The sequence below is a fragment of the Sesamum indicum genome, linkage group LG6, assembly GCF_026168435.1.
Source record: "Sesamum indicum cultivar Baizhima isolate 11 linkage group LG6, ASM2616843v1, whole genome shotgun sequence".
NCBI lineage: Eukaryota > Viridiplantae > Streptophyta > Magnoliopsida > Lamiales > Pedaliaceae > Sesamum > Sesamum indicum.
The window spans coordinates 19,932,148-19,945,846 of record NC_142662.1 but is presented as its reverse complement, the minus strand read 5'-3'; the positions used below and the strand labels follow the sequence as shown (position 1 = coordinate 19,945,846).

Sequence of the window (13,699 nt, the reverse complement as noted above, 5' to 3'; positions counted from 1 at the left end):
TTTCACAAGAATGACGTTAACGTTTTGCCATTAACATCTCCTCATTCGACCCTTTATACATATAAAATTGCACATTGATTGTGCATTTGCAGCAATTTTCTCCCCTTCTAAAACTTGTACTTAATTATATTCGTGAATTTGAGCAGTTCATACCGATACATTCTAACAGAAAAGAACAATAACGAGGCTATTTCCTCATGACATTTTTGTCCAAGCAATCCATCTTACTACACTTGTCTTGTAATTGGTATAAGGTAAGAATAAAATGAAGCTCGATAAGATTCTAACAGGCTCCTAGATTTACTAAGTCTTGGACATGTTACCTATATATATATATATATGAGACCTAAGACAATCACACTCGAAAAGAAGTAAACTCCCTTTGCTAGAAAAAATGGCAGGCAGAAGAACTGAAGCCATTTTCCTGTTATTTCTACTGCAAATTGCTGCATTTTGTGATTCACGCACCCTGTCGACAAATTCCAGATGGATAGTCGATCAGGCGTCTGGAAAAAGAGTAAAGTTAGCCTGTGTGAATTGGGTTTCGCACCTGCAGCCGATGATTGTGGAAGGCCTGGAAAAGAAGCCCGTGAGCTGTATAGCAAGGCAGATAGTTGCGACGGGCTTCAACTGCGTGAGATTCACATGGGCTACGTTTATGTTCACCAGGACTGATTACAGCAAGCTTACGGTTTCGGAATCCCTGGATAAATATGGCCTGAAAGACGCAAAAGCAGGCATTATGAAGAACAACCCTCAGTTCTTGAACATGAATGTGGTGGAAGTTCACAAGGCTGTGGTTAATGAGCTTGGGAAGAATAAAGTCATGGTGGTGCTAGATAACCATGTCAGCCAGCCGAAGTGGTGTTGTAGCGGCGCAGATGGCAACGGGTTCTTTGGCGATGCTGAGTTTGATCCCACGGAATGGCTCCAGGGCCTGGCTGCTGTTGCAGGGACGTATAAGGGTAATTCCGTGGTGAGTCTTATGTATATATACATACATATATGTTTGTTTGCGTGTATTTGTGGGGCTTGTATGGAAAATTTTAGATATAAATCATATTTGATCAAATTGAACTAATTACATGACTTTGAACAACTTGATTTTGTAGGTAATAGGTATGAGCCTTAGAAATGAACTGCGTGGTGACCGGCAGAACGAGGCCGACTGGTATAAATACATGCAAGAGGGAGCTAAGACGGTCCACCAAGAAAATCCTGATTGTCTCGTCATCGTCTCAGGGCTATCCTACGACACCAACCTTGGTTTCTTGAAGGCAAAGCCATTGGGAGTGAATCTGAAAAACAAATTAGTCTACGAAGCACATTGGTATTCATTTGGCACCCCTGCTGACAAATGGGCCGCTGAGACAAACCACCTATGTGGTGCTGCAGCCAAAACAGCACGAGACAATTATGTTTTCTTGACAACAGGCGACAACCCTTTTCCTCTTTTTCTGAGTGAGTTTGGTATTGACCAAAGAGGTGCAAATGAGGCAGACAATAGGTACATAAGTTGCTTGTTGGCAGTTGTGGCGGAGACAGATATTGATTGGGCATTATGGACTTTTCAAGGCAGCTACATGCTCAGAGAGGGGACAGTTAATCTGGAAGAAGTTTATGGAGTCAATGACCTTAACTGGGATCGTCCTAGGAATCCTGCTTTTCTAGACAGATTGCAACTTATAAGACAACTCAATCAAGGTAATAATTCTTACTATAAAGTTTATTTTTCATTCTAAAGCGTACTTGTTATGTAATTGATTGCTCTCACTTAGTTATACAAAGTAACTTTACAATACATTCGTGAAACTATTAATTAACTCAAGATAATCTCACGAATTCTTAACATTGCTACGTCATTCAGAGCCGAAGACTAATCGCCCGACCTACTACATAATGTTCCATCCGCAAAGCGGCCAATGTGTGCGTATTGGCAAGACTAACATTGTCTTAGCCAACTGCAAAACCGCGAGCCATTGGGATCAACACCAAGATGGTGGCACGATCAAGGTGGCTGGCAGTCCACAGTGCCTGGGGGTGGCAGGAGACGGCAAGGTTGCCGGTGTTTCCGATGATTGCTCGAGCAATGGGAGCAAGTGGAAGCATGTGTCGAGCTCTGGCCTTCACTTGGGTGCACAAGATGGAGAAGGGAAGTATTTGTGCTTGGAAAGGAGTGCTTCAAACTCCACACTTGTGACCAAGAAATGTCTCTGTGTCGGAGACAATCTTGTTGATTTTCCTACTTGTGATGATAATCCGGAAGTACAATGGTTTAAGCTTGTTCCGGCAAATGTATGACAACAATTGTATTTATACAATATAAGATGTTGGTAATGGAAGAAATTAATTTATAAGAACCGTTAACAACGGTGAAAGATCTTCTATCTCATTTTGATATTAATATCAATATTCGGTCCATATGAGTATTGGGTCGAGCATATTTTCAAATTATAGATTAATTTAATTATAATTATTAATTTTTTAAAAAAATACGTATTAATTAATGACACCAAAATATGGTAGAAGATGCCCACCGTCTCAATGCCCAATGCAATGACTTTGCAGCTAATTTAATTTATGCTAGCCAATTTGAATTTTTTATTTTATTTAATATGTATCATATATATCATTTATATAATTGGTATACATGTTTTGAGTAAAATACCAGATAAATTATATTCTATTACAAAAAATTTATTAATAAAGTAACAAAGACTATATACATATACGTGAGGTAATTCGATGAAATGCATAAAAAATTTCAACGAATTTATAATTAAATGTGTAATGCATTTTGTGCACAGAAAATGAGATGGCATTAATTTGTGTTGTCATGCAGAAGTGCATTTCATATAAATATGTATGATCTCACACTCATTCAATTATTGTTAACGTGTAATCATATATGTTATATATTATTATAGACGTGGGAATGGGTAATTTCAGACAATGCTGTCCACATTTTGACATCCACATACATACATACATACATATGTCCTGTAGTCAGCATTTATTGTGTATTTACACCATGGGACAGAGTTCTCCCTTGAGGTTGCCATGCTAAATTTCAACCCTCACTCCATCTAATTATACATGAATTAATTATATGACAATTATAATATATTTAAAATGTATTATATATATAAAATTTAGTATAATTATACATAAAATATTTGTAATTTGAAAATATTATATTTAATATCTTTAAAGTAAAAAAAATATTTTTTTTAGTCCTTTCACTTTATTCAGTATTAATTTTAATCATATACGTATGTCTTTTATTGATTTAGTCCTTCAATATATAAAATAATGAAATTTAGTCCAATTGAGGGTTATGTGCGTAACTTCCCAATCAACTTTTAAATTTTAACTGAAATATCAAGGGAATTTATTTAAAAAATGGAGGAAAAAAAAAGTAACGTGCTTTGTAAAGATTTAGAAAAGTTATTTAAATTTTTTTTCCCTATATCATAAAATGGGAAATATCTAATCCAAGAATCAGGACAAGTTTCACAGCGGCCGCCACCACTGACCAACTGATCAGCAGCCGCTCGCCGCTCAGGCGAATACTCATCCGGCAGCAACTGAGAGAGGAACCTTTGAGGAAGAACAGCGAGGAGAAAAATGGGAAAGAGTGAGATAATACTAAAAGCGGAGAAATTGGTGGAATCAGCCATGAAAGGCAACGATGCGTCCCACGATGCTGCGCACGCCTTTAGAGTGCGGGACCTCGCTCTTTCCCTTGCCCGTGAAGAGGGTCTTTCTACTTCTCCCGATTCCATGCTCATTGTACGACAATTATCCCCCTAATTCTGCCACAATTTGTATTTGATCTTAACATTGTGTGTGATTAATTATAAATGCATATATGAATTCAAAATGTGATTTTTCATAGAGGGAGTATATTTTGATGCATAAATATGGCAGACATTGAACTAGCAGAGGCAGTTGTCCTGTTTTCGATGTTAATTTCTGCTTTTCTACGTTGCTGTCTTAATTTCATTGTTGTGATTTATCCAGTAATTATTATGTTTTGCGCATGCTATTGGCGAAGAATTATTTCTGTATTCGGTGTTTACTGCTGCATTGTTCACATTTTGTTTTCGTTTAGTTCTAGCATGTAAATAAAGCTTTTCAATGTGTTAAGCAGTTTTATTTTTCATGAATCCTAGTTGATAGACATGTAAAGGTGATTAAGTAGCTTGCTTATGCGACTTGCAATATTTTATTGGGGTTTAAGTTGTATTGTGACGATCTTCATATTGTAAAATATGACTCCTGCATTTCAAGCATGTCTGAGCTGAGTCTATAAGTTGAATTTTGATCTTCTTCCTCTTCAGGTGGAGTTAGCTGCCCTTCTACATGACATAGGTAATTCTGCTTTATTCCTTTAACTCTTATTGATTACGCCTCAAACAATGAATAACAATGTAAAATAGTACCATGGTATTGTTTTCCTTTCGTTTCTTGTTGGCTTAGCAAGATAAAGTAATGGCTCACTTTCCCTGGACTAAGTTACTCTTTGACTTTTTTTCTTTTCTGATGATTCTATTCTTGTTAAAATACTGTATCATTTGTTTCCTGTCCTGCTATACTCTTTGAGAGAGTGACAATGTGCCTAGTACACCAATTTGGTAGTCAGTTTTAGTGCTAATGGCTTTGCCTTCAGAAAACTGAGGTTGGTATCATAGGATAGCCTGAGACAATGACGAGAAATTCAGGGCTTTCTCTATGGACGTGTTTGCGCTCTGTTGCAGATATTTGGACCAGTCAACCTCATTTGGTGCTCTCCTCATAGCTCATTTCTCAAGCTCATACTCTACAATCTGAATGCCTGTGTGTTTATAATGGGTTTGATTTAACGGTTTGTGTCTATGTTTTCCCAACAACTATTTGTATTTGCGCTGTCCTAAAACATTCATTCATACCCAACCACCTGATCAAGGATTTTCTGGTAATATGGCTCAGTCCCTACTTATGTTCTACATAATTGCGTTAAACAAAATTTTCCTTTGTCGCTATACTTCTTGGTATTATATGTGGGAGTGTATGATTGTAATGTTATTATCTTTGATGTACTGATGGTATTTTATTGGATGCTTAATTGCAGGGGACTATAAATATATGAGGTGGGTGTTATTCTTCTTGTTCTTGTTAAGTGACCTCCTTCTTGTCCTACTCTGTCTATCTTAATTATATAATAATGTGAAACTATAAAAAGCAACTCTTTTTGTGGCTTTTTCTTGAAGAAAAAGCCGTCAAGAAACGATTGTGTATTGAATCACAAAAATCCTTGGTTCAAAGTGTAGAACTTGCAATTCTCCACACACTTAGATTATGTATCACTTAATTTTATGCATTTGATGGAATTATATCATAGCTAAAATGCTCAGTCATGTTACTCAAGTACCAGATATCTTTCTTCCCTTTTAGTTATAAATAGAAAGCTTACAGTTGAAATTGTGAATAGTCCAAGTATTAGCTGATCCTTTCCAGATTAATTTCTTTGCATGTTCCTAATTTTGTAAAATGGTACTTAATTCCGTGCAGTATATCTCTGTAATTCACTTTTACTCTCTCTGGCCCCTCTTTAATCTTTTTCCCTCTTCAATCTTGTGATATCTAGAGATCCATCGGAAGGGAAGATTGTTGAGGACTTTCTTGTAAAGCAAGGAGTAGATGACGATATCAAGACGAGGATATTAAACATCATAAAGGGAATGGGTAGGCTTCCTTGAAGCAGTTTCTGGTATTGTTACGTGTAGGAATGTCTATTTGGCGTAACATTTGACTTTAATTTTGCTAGACCTTTTAACCTCTGCATTCCCTTTGCTTCTAGCGTAGGAGGCATGAGAGCTCACCTTATACATTTGATTGGTCGAGTCCAGGAAATTGAAGGATATCTTTTCATGTTCTTAAATTCAGTTGCAAACCATACATTAGAAGTCTAACTGAATTGTAAAACTAGAAATTAAGGATCATTCACTGGTTGGACAGAGGGAGGAGTAAGTTTTCCAATCGACATGCAGCAATTTGCATCTACAAACATACATCACACTGAACTGAACATTATTGTTTCATCTATTCTTCCTGAACTGGTTGCTATCATTTTCAATCATGTAATTTATTATGCTTGTGGCATTTCCATTGTTGATAATTAGATATCATGATGACATTTTTTGCTTCTTCAAAACCAGTTCATGCTTTTGTTCCATGCAAAAAATCAAGAATTTTCTTTACCATCGATGTTAGTGATGGCATGAATCAGTTTATCTGTTTATCCTGGCCAAGACAATCAAATCTGCTTTGTAATTTTCAGGTTTCAAAGAGGAAGTTGGGGGGCTTAAGCCGGGTACACATTATCCAGAATTTGGAGTGGTGCAAGATGCTGATCGTCTTGATGCAATTGGTGCTATAGGTAATTATTACCATTAGTCGATACGTGCAAAATTGGAAGATGGAAAGGGGGTGGATGTGGAAGAAAGTTTTTGTACAAGCAAATGGGCATAACCATAACCGCCCGCACCTGAAAATATGCAGTTGTGGATATGTTCTTTGTTCTTTTGCTGATCTTATTCCGAAATAATATGAGAATTGAAATGCCTAGTTACAGTTAGATCCTTACGTCTAGTTGATCTCCATAGTTATCATGCTGATAGAGTTGTTCACAGGAATTGCTCGTTGCTTTACCTTCGGCGGAAGCAGGAACAGGGTGCTCCATGATCCCAACATTAAACCTCGATCAGATTTGTCCAAGGAAAACTACATGAATAAAGATGAGCAGACAACCGTGAATCATTTCCATGAGAAGCTTCTCAAGTTGAAGAAATTAATGAAATCCAAGGTTCGTCGTACTTATAAGTTGGAGAATGAGCCCTTTCTTCCCAACCATGATGGTTCAAGATTGAGGCATATGCATTCTCCTACTGCATTGCTACAGCACCTTGTTCTCCCTTTTGTTAAATTACAAAGCATATGTTAAACATTGACACGAATTTGACCTTTAAGAATACAATATTTGTGTAAACAAACGGGTTTTGAGACGAACTCATGTCAGGCTGGTCAGAGAAGGGCGGAAAGAAGGCATAAATTCATGGAGGAGTTCCTGGAAGAGTTCTATGAAGAATGGGACGGGAGGGCTTGAAGAAGGTACTTCCCTTTTCCCCCTCTTCCAATGTCAGCATTTCATTCTAGCGAAAATGCAGAAAGTAACGAGATACGCATCATCAACCCTGAAAATGGAATATCAAACTTGAAACTTTATGGAAGAATTGGTGCTTGTAAACTAGATATGTTTGTTGTAATCTAATTCGAACCAAATGACTGAGTTGCTTGTCTACTTATATTTCTCAACTATTAAGTTGCAATAATAGCGGTGAAAAGAAACATACTAGTAGCATACGACTGCAAACACATCAAGTGCATCCCTCAACCAATTTGTGCACTTTGTTTTTCAGATCATCTTGATGCCCGAAAAGAATGAAATATAGCTGTGGGGATAACAATAGGTTATTCTACAATCAACTCAACACAATTCATTCAGTCCATTGAAAATTTTCACCGGCTGTGGATGCCAATCGTGTTCATACATGTAAATGGTAAATTTTAAATTACATCCATCTTTCTTGAAAAAGAACTGTATAGACATCTGAAATTTAGTTTATTTTATCTTTCTCAAAATACAGCTCAATCCAGAAAATAAAGGAAAAAAGGAAAGAAAGAAAAACCTGAAACATGGGAGTCCAATCAACAGAAAATATGCATAACTTTGAGAAAAAGGATGGAAAAGAAAGTTATGGTTTGAAAAAGAGTGATGAGACCAAAAGCTCTCATCAATCTTTTCCTCTTTCTTTTTGTATTATTATGAGTATTCAATTCAATCTATATATAATATATATACACACACTGTTTGGATAATCTGAAAAAGGGTCATAATGAAAGGATTGTCGCTCTCTTGCCACATTCGTGCATTATATGTCTATGTATGTATATATGTATGTATGTTGTAATAATAATAACAATAATAAATGAAGATGGAGTGATACGTTACGTTTCAGCAGCTACTGACTCACTACTGACACACTGCAACATCACATGACTATACTGCCCCATCACATACATATACATACACACACAAATATACAAACCAACCCCCACTTCTCACTTCTCACCTTTCACTCTTTTCCTTGGTTGTAAAAGTACATAACATTCATGTTTTTACCAAGTCAGCTTTGGTGTAAAGAAACCTCAATTATCCATATATTTGTGTATTGTCTATTATATATCATTTTTTTTTATTTTAAAAAATGTGGGAATATATGTTAACAATTTAACTATATAAATGTATTGCACGCCGAATGTAGTATCTGTCGAACCCGGGTAAGAAATCAACGCTTCAATCGGAATGGAGTCAATGTGCATCGGAGATTTGTATTTTATGCATTTCACAAGTTGGAGTACGGATTAAATTTTTCATTACAAATTTGTGTTGAACTTTTTATTTCATCTTATATACTCATTATGTATAAAAATTATATTATTAATTTTATTTAAAAAAAATTATACACAGAATATGTATATATATATATATATACGAAATGAAATAAAAATGGAATACAAATTTCAGAAATATCAAAGACTTGAGTTGTGATGGACTTTATAAATCTTGGAAGAGTTAGTTGCGGTTTTAACCAAACAAGAAAGGTTGAAATTTCTCTTATTTGCCAATACCACTTCCAGTCTCCTCTTTTATGACTCTGATGTTTTCCCATCTTCTATCAAATGATGAAGCTTTTATTTATCCCTCTCCCCACCCCGAAAAAAATAAAAAATAAACAAAATAAGTTGCCTGCCATAGTCCAACAAGGGTTGATTTTATTTTAATAACATATTTAATGAATATATTATGAGTGTTATTTTATTTACTGAATATTTGGTTTTTTTTCTAGAATAAATGTCAATTATACTGTAATGTAATATATTTTTTAATTAGTTAATTTTTTATTTATGCATTTTAATAATTTAATCTGAAGAAATAAATAATGATAATAATAAAATGAGGGTCACAATTTTTTGTATTTGCATGTTGTATCATTCACAAAAGACAAATATGATATTAATGCATCGAATCCCATCAAAATTTCAAAATATTAAGTGTGACCCGTAAAAAGTTTTCGCCTTGTACATTCAAAAAAAAAGAAAAAGAAAGAAATGTAATTTACATGTGCAACCTATGCCAAGTCGAGGAAAAATCCAATGACAAAATAAAACAAAAAATATAATTGCATTTATTATCACTTAACTAAGCCTAGTGAAAATGAAATTAATATTTAAATTTTGAGTAATTGATGATATGATGAACTCCTTTATTAGTAATATATTACATTATTACTGTGGCAAAAGATCATATCTTTTAGTTTTGTTTGATGCACATAATGTTGGTTATGTTTAAATTTCATTTATTTAATATTGTTTATGATTGTTATAATTATTTTTATTAATTATTAATATTTAGTAATAATAATTATTATTATAATTAAATTATTTTAATTAAAATAATTTATCGCTATAGATTAAAAAAAAAAATGAGTTATATCTTTTAACCTCTTCTCATAGATTTGAAGAAAAAACCTTCTCATGGATTTCGGCAAACTGTAGTTTTTACTTTTACTACAATAGAGCCCTCTGCAAACTATCTTTCACTCACACTGTTGTCTCCCTCCATTACCCACTTCCTACTACCTTAAATCCCCCCCCCCCCCCCCCCTCACTCTCTCTCTCTCTCTCTCTCTCCAGTATATATCTCTCCAGAGCAAGAACTTCGTCTAACTATACTGGCTCTCCCAACCATGGAAGCCTTCAGTTTACTCAAGTATTGGCGCTCCAGTGGCGGCGCTGCTGCTGGAGCTACCACCGGCGTCTTCAGTACTGCAGAGTCCACCCCCAATGCACGCCCCACCACCAAGACTGTCCTTGCCTCCGCCTCTGCTGCCGCCTGCCCTTACTCTTCTGACGGCGAAGATGGGCCTTACTTCGACCTGGAATTCACCCTTCCTGAACAAGAAAGCGACGCCGAGGAGGAACACTTAGCAGAAACCAAGCGGAAAGCCCAGAAAACGGAAAATGAAGACGAAACTGAAAGTGGGTCTGACGCCGACGAAATATCAGTGCAGGAAAATGACGATGATGAAGAAGAAGAAGGAGAGCTGAAATTTGCAGTCACGAGTACAGATGAAAACGTGACGCTTTCGCCTTCAGACGAGCTCTTTTTTAAGGGGAATTTGGTCTCCATTGAGCCTTCAAGCATTTTGTTGAATGGGTCGGAGGAGAACTCCAAAATCCCTGTTTTTCTACTGAAATCAGCGACGAAATTTCGTGTGCTTTTGCTCAAGCTCAAGAAATCAAAACCCGCCAACGGAGTTAGTCTTGAAAAGGCTGACAAGAACGAGGTGGCTACTGCCCAAGTTTCCGCCGCTCCGAGCATTGGTGAGAAAGAGAATCAGGGGAAAGTGCGTGGTAAGCTTTTAGCTGTGAAGTTTAAAGTTGAGGAAGTGCCGCTTGTGTCTTTGTTCACAAGAGATTCCAGCTCCAAAGAAAACCCCGGCGGCAAAGGGCTCAAACACAGCGCTCAAGATTCAGACACAACCGCCGCTTCCGACGAGAAAAAGCTGGCCAAAGAAGTGGTGCAAAAGTACCTCAAAATGGTCAAACCTTTCTACATTCGCGTCTCGAAGCTGAAGTTCTCCGGGCACTTAAGCTTCCCCGGCGGAGGTTCCAAGGGCTGTGCAGCGCCGCCGTGTACGGCGGGGGAGAAAGGAGTAGAGAGTTCGGCCGAGGCGGCGACTAGCAATGTCATCAAGACTCCAGTAAAACAAGGGACGAACAATCTGCAGGCAGGGCTAAAAGTGGTGCGCAAGCGCCTGGGCAAAAGCCGGTCCGCGCCCGCCGCCGTGGCGGCGTCCCCTCCTGGAAAGACGACCTCAAACCGCCGTGACGACTCGCTGTTGCAGCTGCAGGATGGGATCCAAGGCGCCATTCTGCACTGCAAGAAATCATTCAATGCCTCCAGAGGTATATTTTTGTCCTCACTCTCTATTTTCTTGAATTTCAAAAACATTTCTTGAATTAATGACATTATGAATGAATGATTTATTTGATTAATCATAATTAACATAAACCTCTTTACAAAATCCCAGACGTAGAATCTTCTTCAATCCTATGGCGTTCAGTGAGTGATCCATCCTATGAGAAATCCCTGATTATTGCAAAAGCTTCAACATCATCGTATTCCGGGGATGCTAAGATTAAGGAGCCCAAGATGTAGGTGGATAGATATAATTATTGTAAGTATATATATATATATATTATTTTGTTGTATTATTATTATAATATATATATATATGTAAAAAATAAAGTAGAAAGTAGTGGTAGCGGTAGTGTAGGTCAAAGTGGTAGAAATAGGTAGGGAGAAAAGCAACTTATGGGGTATGGTCCTTTTGAGTTATGTTGGTTTGATTTGGGCATTGTGGATTTGGAATGAGTGATGAATTATTACTCCTCTCCTTCCTTCTTTTTAAACTAACTTCTATTTCATTCACCCCCCCATATCATCCTCTTCTGTTTCTTTAATCATTCGCCGCTCATGTCGCTACAAATTAATATAAACCACGTCGAATTTTCCCGTAAAATGAATATCTTGGGACTTTAGCCTCGTCGACTTGAGGTGGATTAGCTAAACTTATTTCTAATATTTTATAAATTCATGCATGCGAAGAAGATGGTGTTATGATTTATAAAATATTTAGATGTGATTATAAAGAATTTATTAAATTTTTAAAGCAAATAAGAAGCTATTCTTTGAATTTAAATAAATTTTAGTGATAATTATACACTCTTCTCCTGAAATTTGATGTAATTACACATAAATTTTCTGTAGTTTGAGAAATTACATTTAACACTCCTGAAGTTTACTTTTATCTAACAAATAAATTCCCTGTTGGCCAAAATTAATTGAATTTACTGATATTAACAAAAAAGGTGAATGAATATCAATTTATCTTCGATTGACTTATTGGAAGTCAAATAATTTTTTTTCGAATTAAAATACCCTTAACCGTGCCTCATATGTATTAACGCGTGAAAAGACGTATGAGGGTAATTTGATCATAAAAAGATTTATTTCACTTATAATAAGTGAGTAATAAGGTTTTTCTATTTTTTTGTTAATATCAACAAATTCGGTAATTTTGATTGACGGAGGGATTTATTTTTATACGGAAGTAAATTTTAATGATGTTAAATGTAATTTTTTAAATTACAAGAAATTTATGTATAATTATACCAAACTTTAGGGGATGAGAGTGTAATTATCCCTAAATTTGATTAAATAAAGAGTTGAAGAAGGAAGTGTTTGAGTAAGATGGAAAACATTGCCGTACAATTCGTCATATCAATCCTCGCCCTCGGAATAAATGAGTATGAACGGGAGATAAAGGGAGAGAAAAAGGAAAAGGTGATGGCGGTGAAATGGCGTTTTTACTGTTGAAATCTCAGGCGGGGTGGGGAAAAGCGGAGACACGCACTCGCAAACAGTAGCGTTTTTACCCCTTCTTTCCGACTTTCTTTTCAGCATAAATATGTTGTGTCAAAGAACGAGATTATGGACAATAAAGTGTTGTGGGCAGAGCTGCCGGAATTGTTTGGTAATGGAAATGGATAACCGGAGGGACTTTGCCCTGTCTTCATTTTGAAACAAGCCATTGAGCTTATTTATTGATTTAGGTGTGACTGAACTTATTTTCTGATTATTGAACAGCGCATTATTATTCTAGGCTGCGTTTGGATAGATGAATTTCAAAATCTGGAGTTTAAATTCTTAATAATAAATTATATGGTATTTATTCGGGTCATCTTAAATTGAAAGAATTTAAAATTTTTCGACTCTAAATTTAAATTATATTTTTCAATAAGTTGAAATCACTTTTCAAATCTTTCCATGAGAATCAAGTGAATCTGTAAGTTGTCTGGATCAAAGGGATAAGAGAGAGGGTCCGAATAGTGTGTATTGAAGTGCTGTAACCAAACACGGCGGAAACTAAAAGCCATGAGGTGTTTTTTCTTTTTGGTTTGGCATTTATGTCGCTCTCATCTCTAAGTTGCTTTTTGATTACGGGGGAGTGCAGTAAGTAAGTGATTGGAGATGAGGACGTTGATTTTGATGCTACCAAACAGGGTATAAGTATAACTCTGGTCCATAATGGTGGGTGGCCAGATTAAATTTGTCTTCTCCTGCCCTATTTTTAGCCCTTTTAATGGGCAAATAGGTCTTTTAGGGGGGGGGGGGTGGTTACTAAATAATCCCCATCAAATTCAAATAGCTTTACTTAGAGCATGCCATCAATACTATAAATAGTTTATAAGAATACTTGCATACTACACACCAATATAGTTATTACATTATAAGAATTTGACGGATTGAAAGTGATCTGTCCTTATTAATAGACTCAATAAATATCTGTCTTGATTGACATTCAAATTTGTGTTAGTTGGACAATAATTAAAGGGCTTCGGGATGTAAGGAATTACAATAGCAAACAATTAAATTATGTATGACAAGATGTAGAAATTTTTACATAATTTCCACATTAGTTATCACTAAACACTTTGCTTTCCATTGTACGATTATAAAATTACTCGA

General features: G+C 36.1%; 3 protein-coding genes across 4 annotated transcripts; all 3 read left to right on the top strand.

The window, feature by feature from the left end:
• Positions 1-265: 265 nt before the first annotated feature.
• On the top strand, positions 266-2,360 carry LOC105164045 (glycosyl hydrolase 5 family protein-like). Its single transcript, XM_011082593.2, has 3 exons — positions 266-976; positions 1,113-1,704; positions 1,868-2,360. The coding sequence occupies exons 1-3, from the start codon at positions 395-397 to the stop codon at positions 2,299-2,301; spliced, it is 1,608 nt and encodes a 535-aa protein (XP_011080895.1). The 5' UTR covers positions 266-394; the 3' UTR covers positions 2,302-2,360.
• A 1,105-nt stretch (positions 2,361-3,465) lies between these two features.
• On the top strand, positions 3,466-7,389 carry LOC105164046 (Metal-dependent phosphohydrolase). 2 transcript variants are annotated; one of them, XM_088881796.1, is made up of 7 exons: positions 3,466-3,792; positions 4,344-4,374; positions 5,114-5,132; positions 5,630-5,727; positions 6,323-6,421; positions 6,675-6,847; positions 7,070-7,389. In XM_088881796.1, exons 1-7 carry the CDS (start codon positions 3,628-3,630, stop codon positions 7,145-7,147), a joined length of 663 nt encoding a protein of 220 aa, XP_088737922.1. In that variant the 5' UTR covers positions 3,466-3,627; the 3' UTR covers positions 7,148-7,389. The 2 variants fall into 2 exon arrangements, with proteins under 2 accessions (XP_088737922.1, XP_011080896.3); XM_011082594.3 differs by having other exon boundaries at positions 3,468-3,792; positions 7,061-7,389.
• Positions 7,390-9,756: 2,367 nt separating this feature from the next.
• Positions 9,757-11,580, top strand: LOC105164222 (putative membrane-associated kinase regulator 2). The gene is made up of 2 exons (XM_020694274.2): positions 9,757-11,073; positions 11,199-11,580. Exons 1-2 carry the CDS (start codon positions 9,852-9,854, stop codon positions 11,324-11,326), a joined length of 1,350 nt encoding a protein of 449 aa, XP_020549933.2. The 5' UTR covers positions 9,757-9,851; the 3' UTR covers positions 11,327-11,580.
• The last annotated feature ends 2,119 nt before the right edge of the window (positions 11,581-13,699 follow it).

Excerpts from the sequence above, each read along its gene's own strand:
- LOC105164046 (XM_011082594.3), top strand. The coding sequence starts at position 3,628 with ATGGGAAAGAGTGAGATAATACTAAAAGCGGAGAAATTGGTGGAATCA. Across the intron at positions 6,422-6,674 it reads TGATGCAATTGGTGCTATAG|GAATTGCTCGTTGCTTTACC; the intron begins GTAATTATTACC and ends AGTTGTTCACAG. Across the intron at positions 6,848-7,060 it reads AGAAATTAATGAAATCCAAG|GCTGGTCAGAGAAGGGCGGA; the intron begins GTTCGTCGTACT and ends AACTCATGTCAG.
- LOC105164222 (XM_020694274.2), top strand. The coding sequence starts at position 9,852 with ATGGAAGCCTTCAGTTTACTCAAGTATTGGCGCTCCAGTGGCGGCGCT. Across the intron at positions 11,074-11,198 it reads ATCATTCAATGCCTCCAGAG|ACGTAGAATCTTCTTCAATC; the intron begins GTATATTTTTGT and ends ACAAAATCCCAG.
- LOC105164045 (XM_011082593.2), top strand. The coding sequence starts at position 395 with ATGGCAGGCAGAAGAACTGAAGCCATTTTCCTGTTATTTCTACTGCAA. Across the intron at positions 977-1,112 it reads CGTATAAGGGTAATTCCGTG|GTAATAGGTATGAGCCTTAG; the intron begins GTGAGTCTTATG and ends TTGATTTTGTAG. Across the intron at positions 1,705-1,867 it reads TATAAGACAACTCAATCAAG|AGCCGAAGACTAATCGCCCG; the intron begins GTAATAATTCTT and ends TACGTCATTCAG.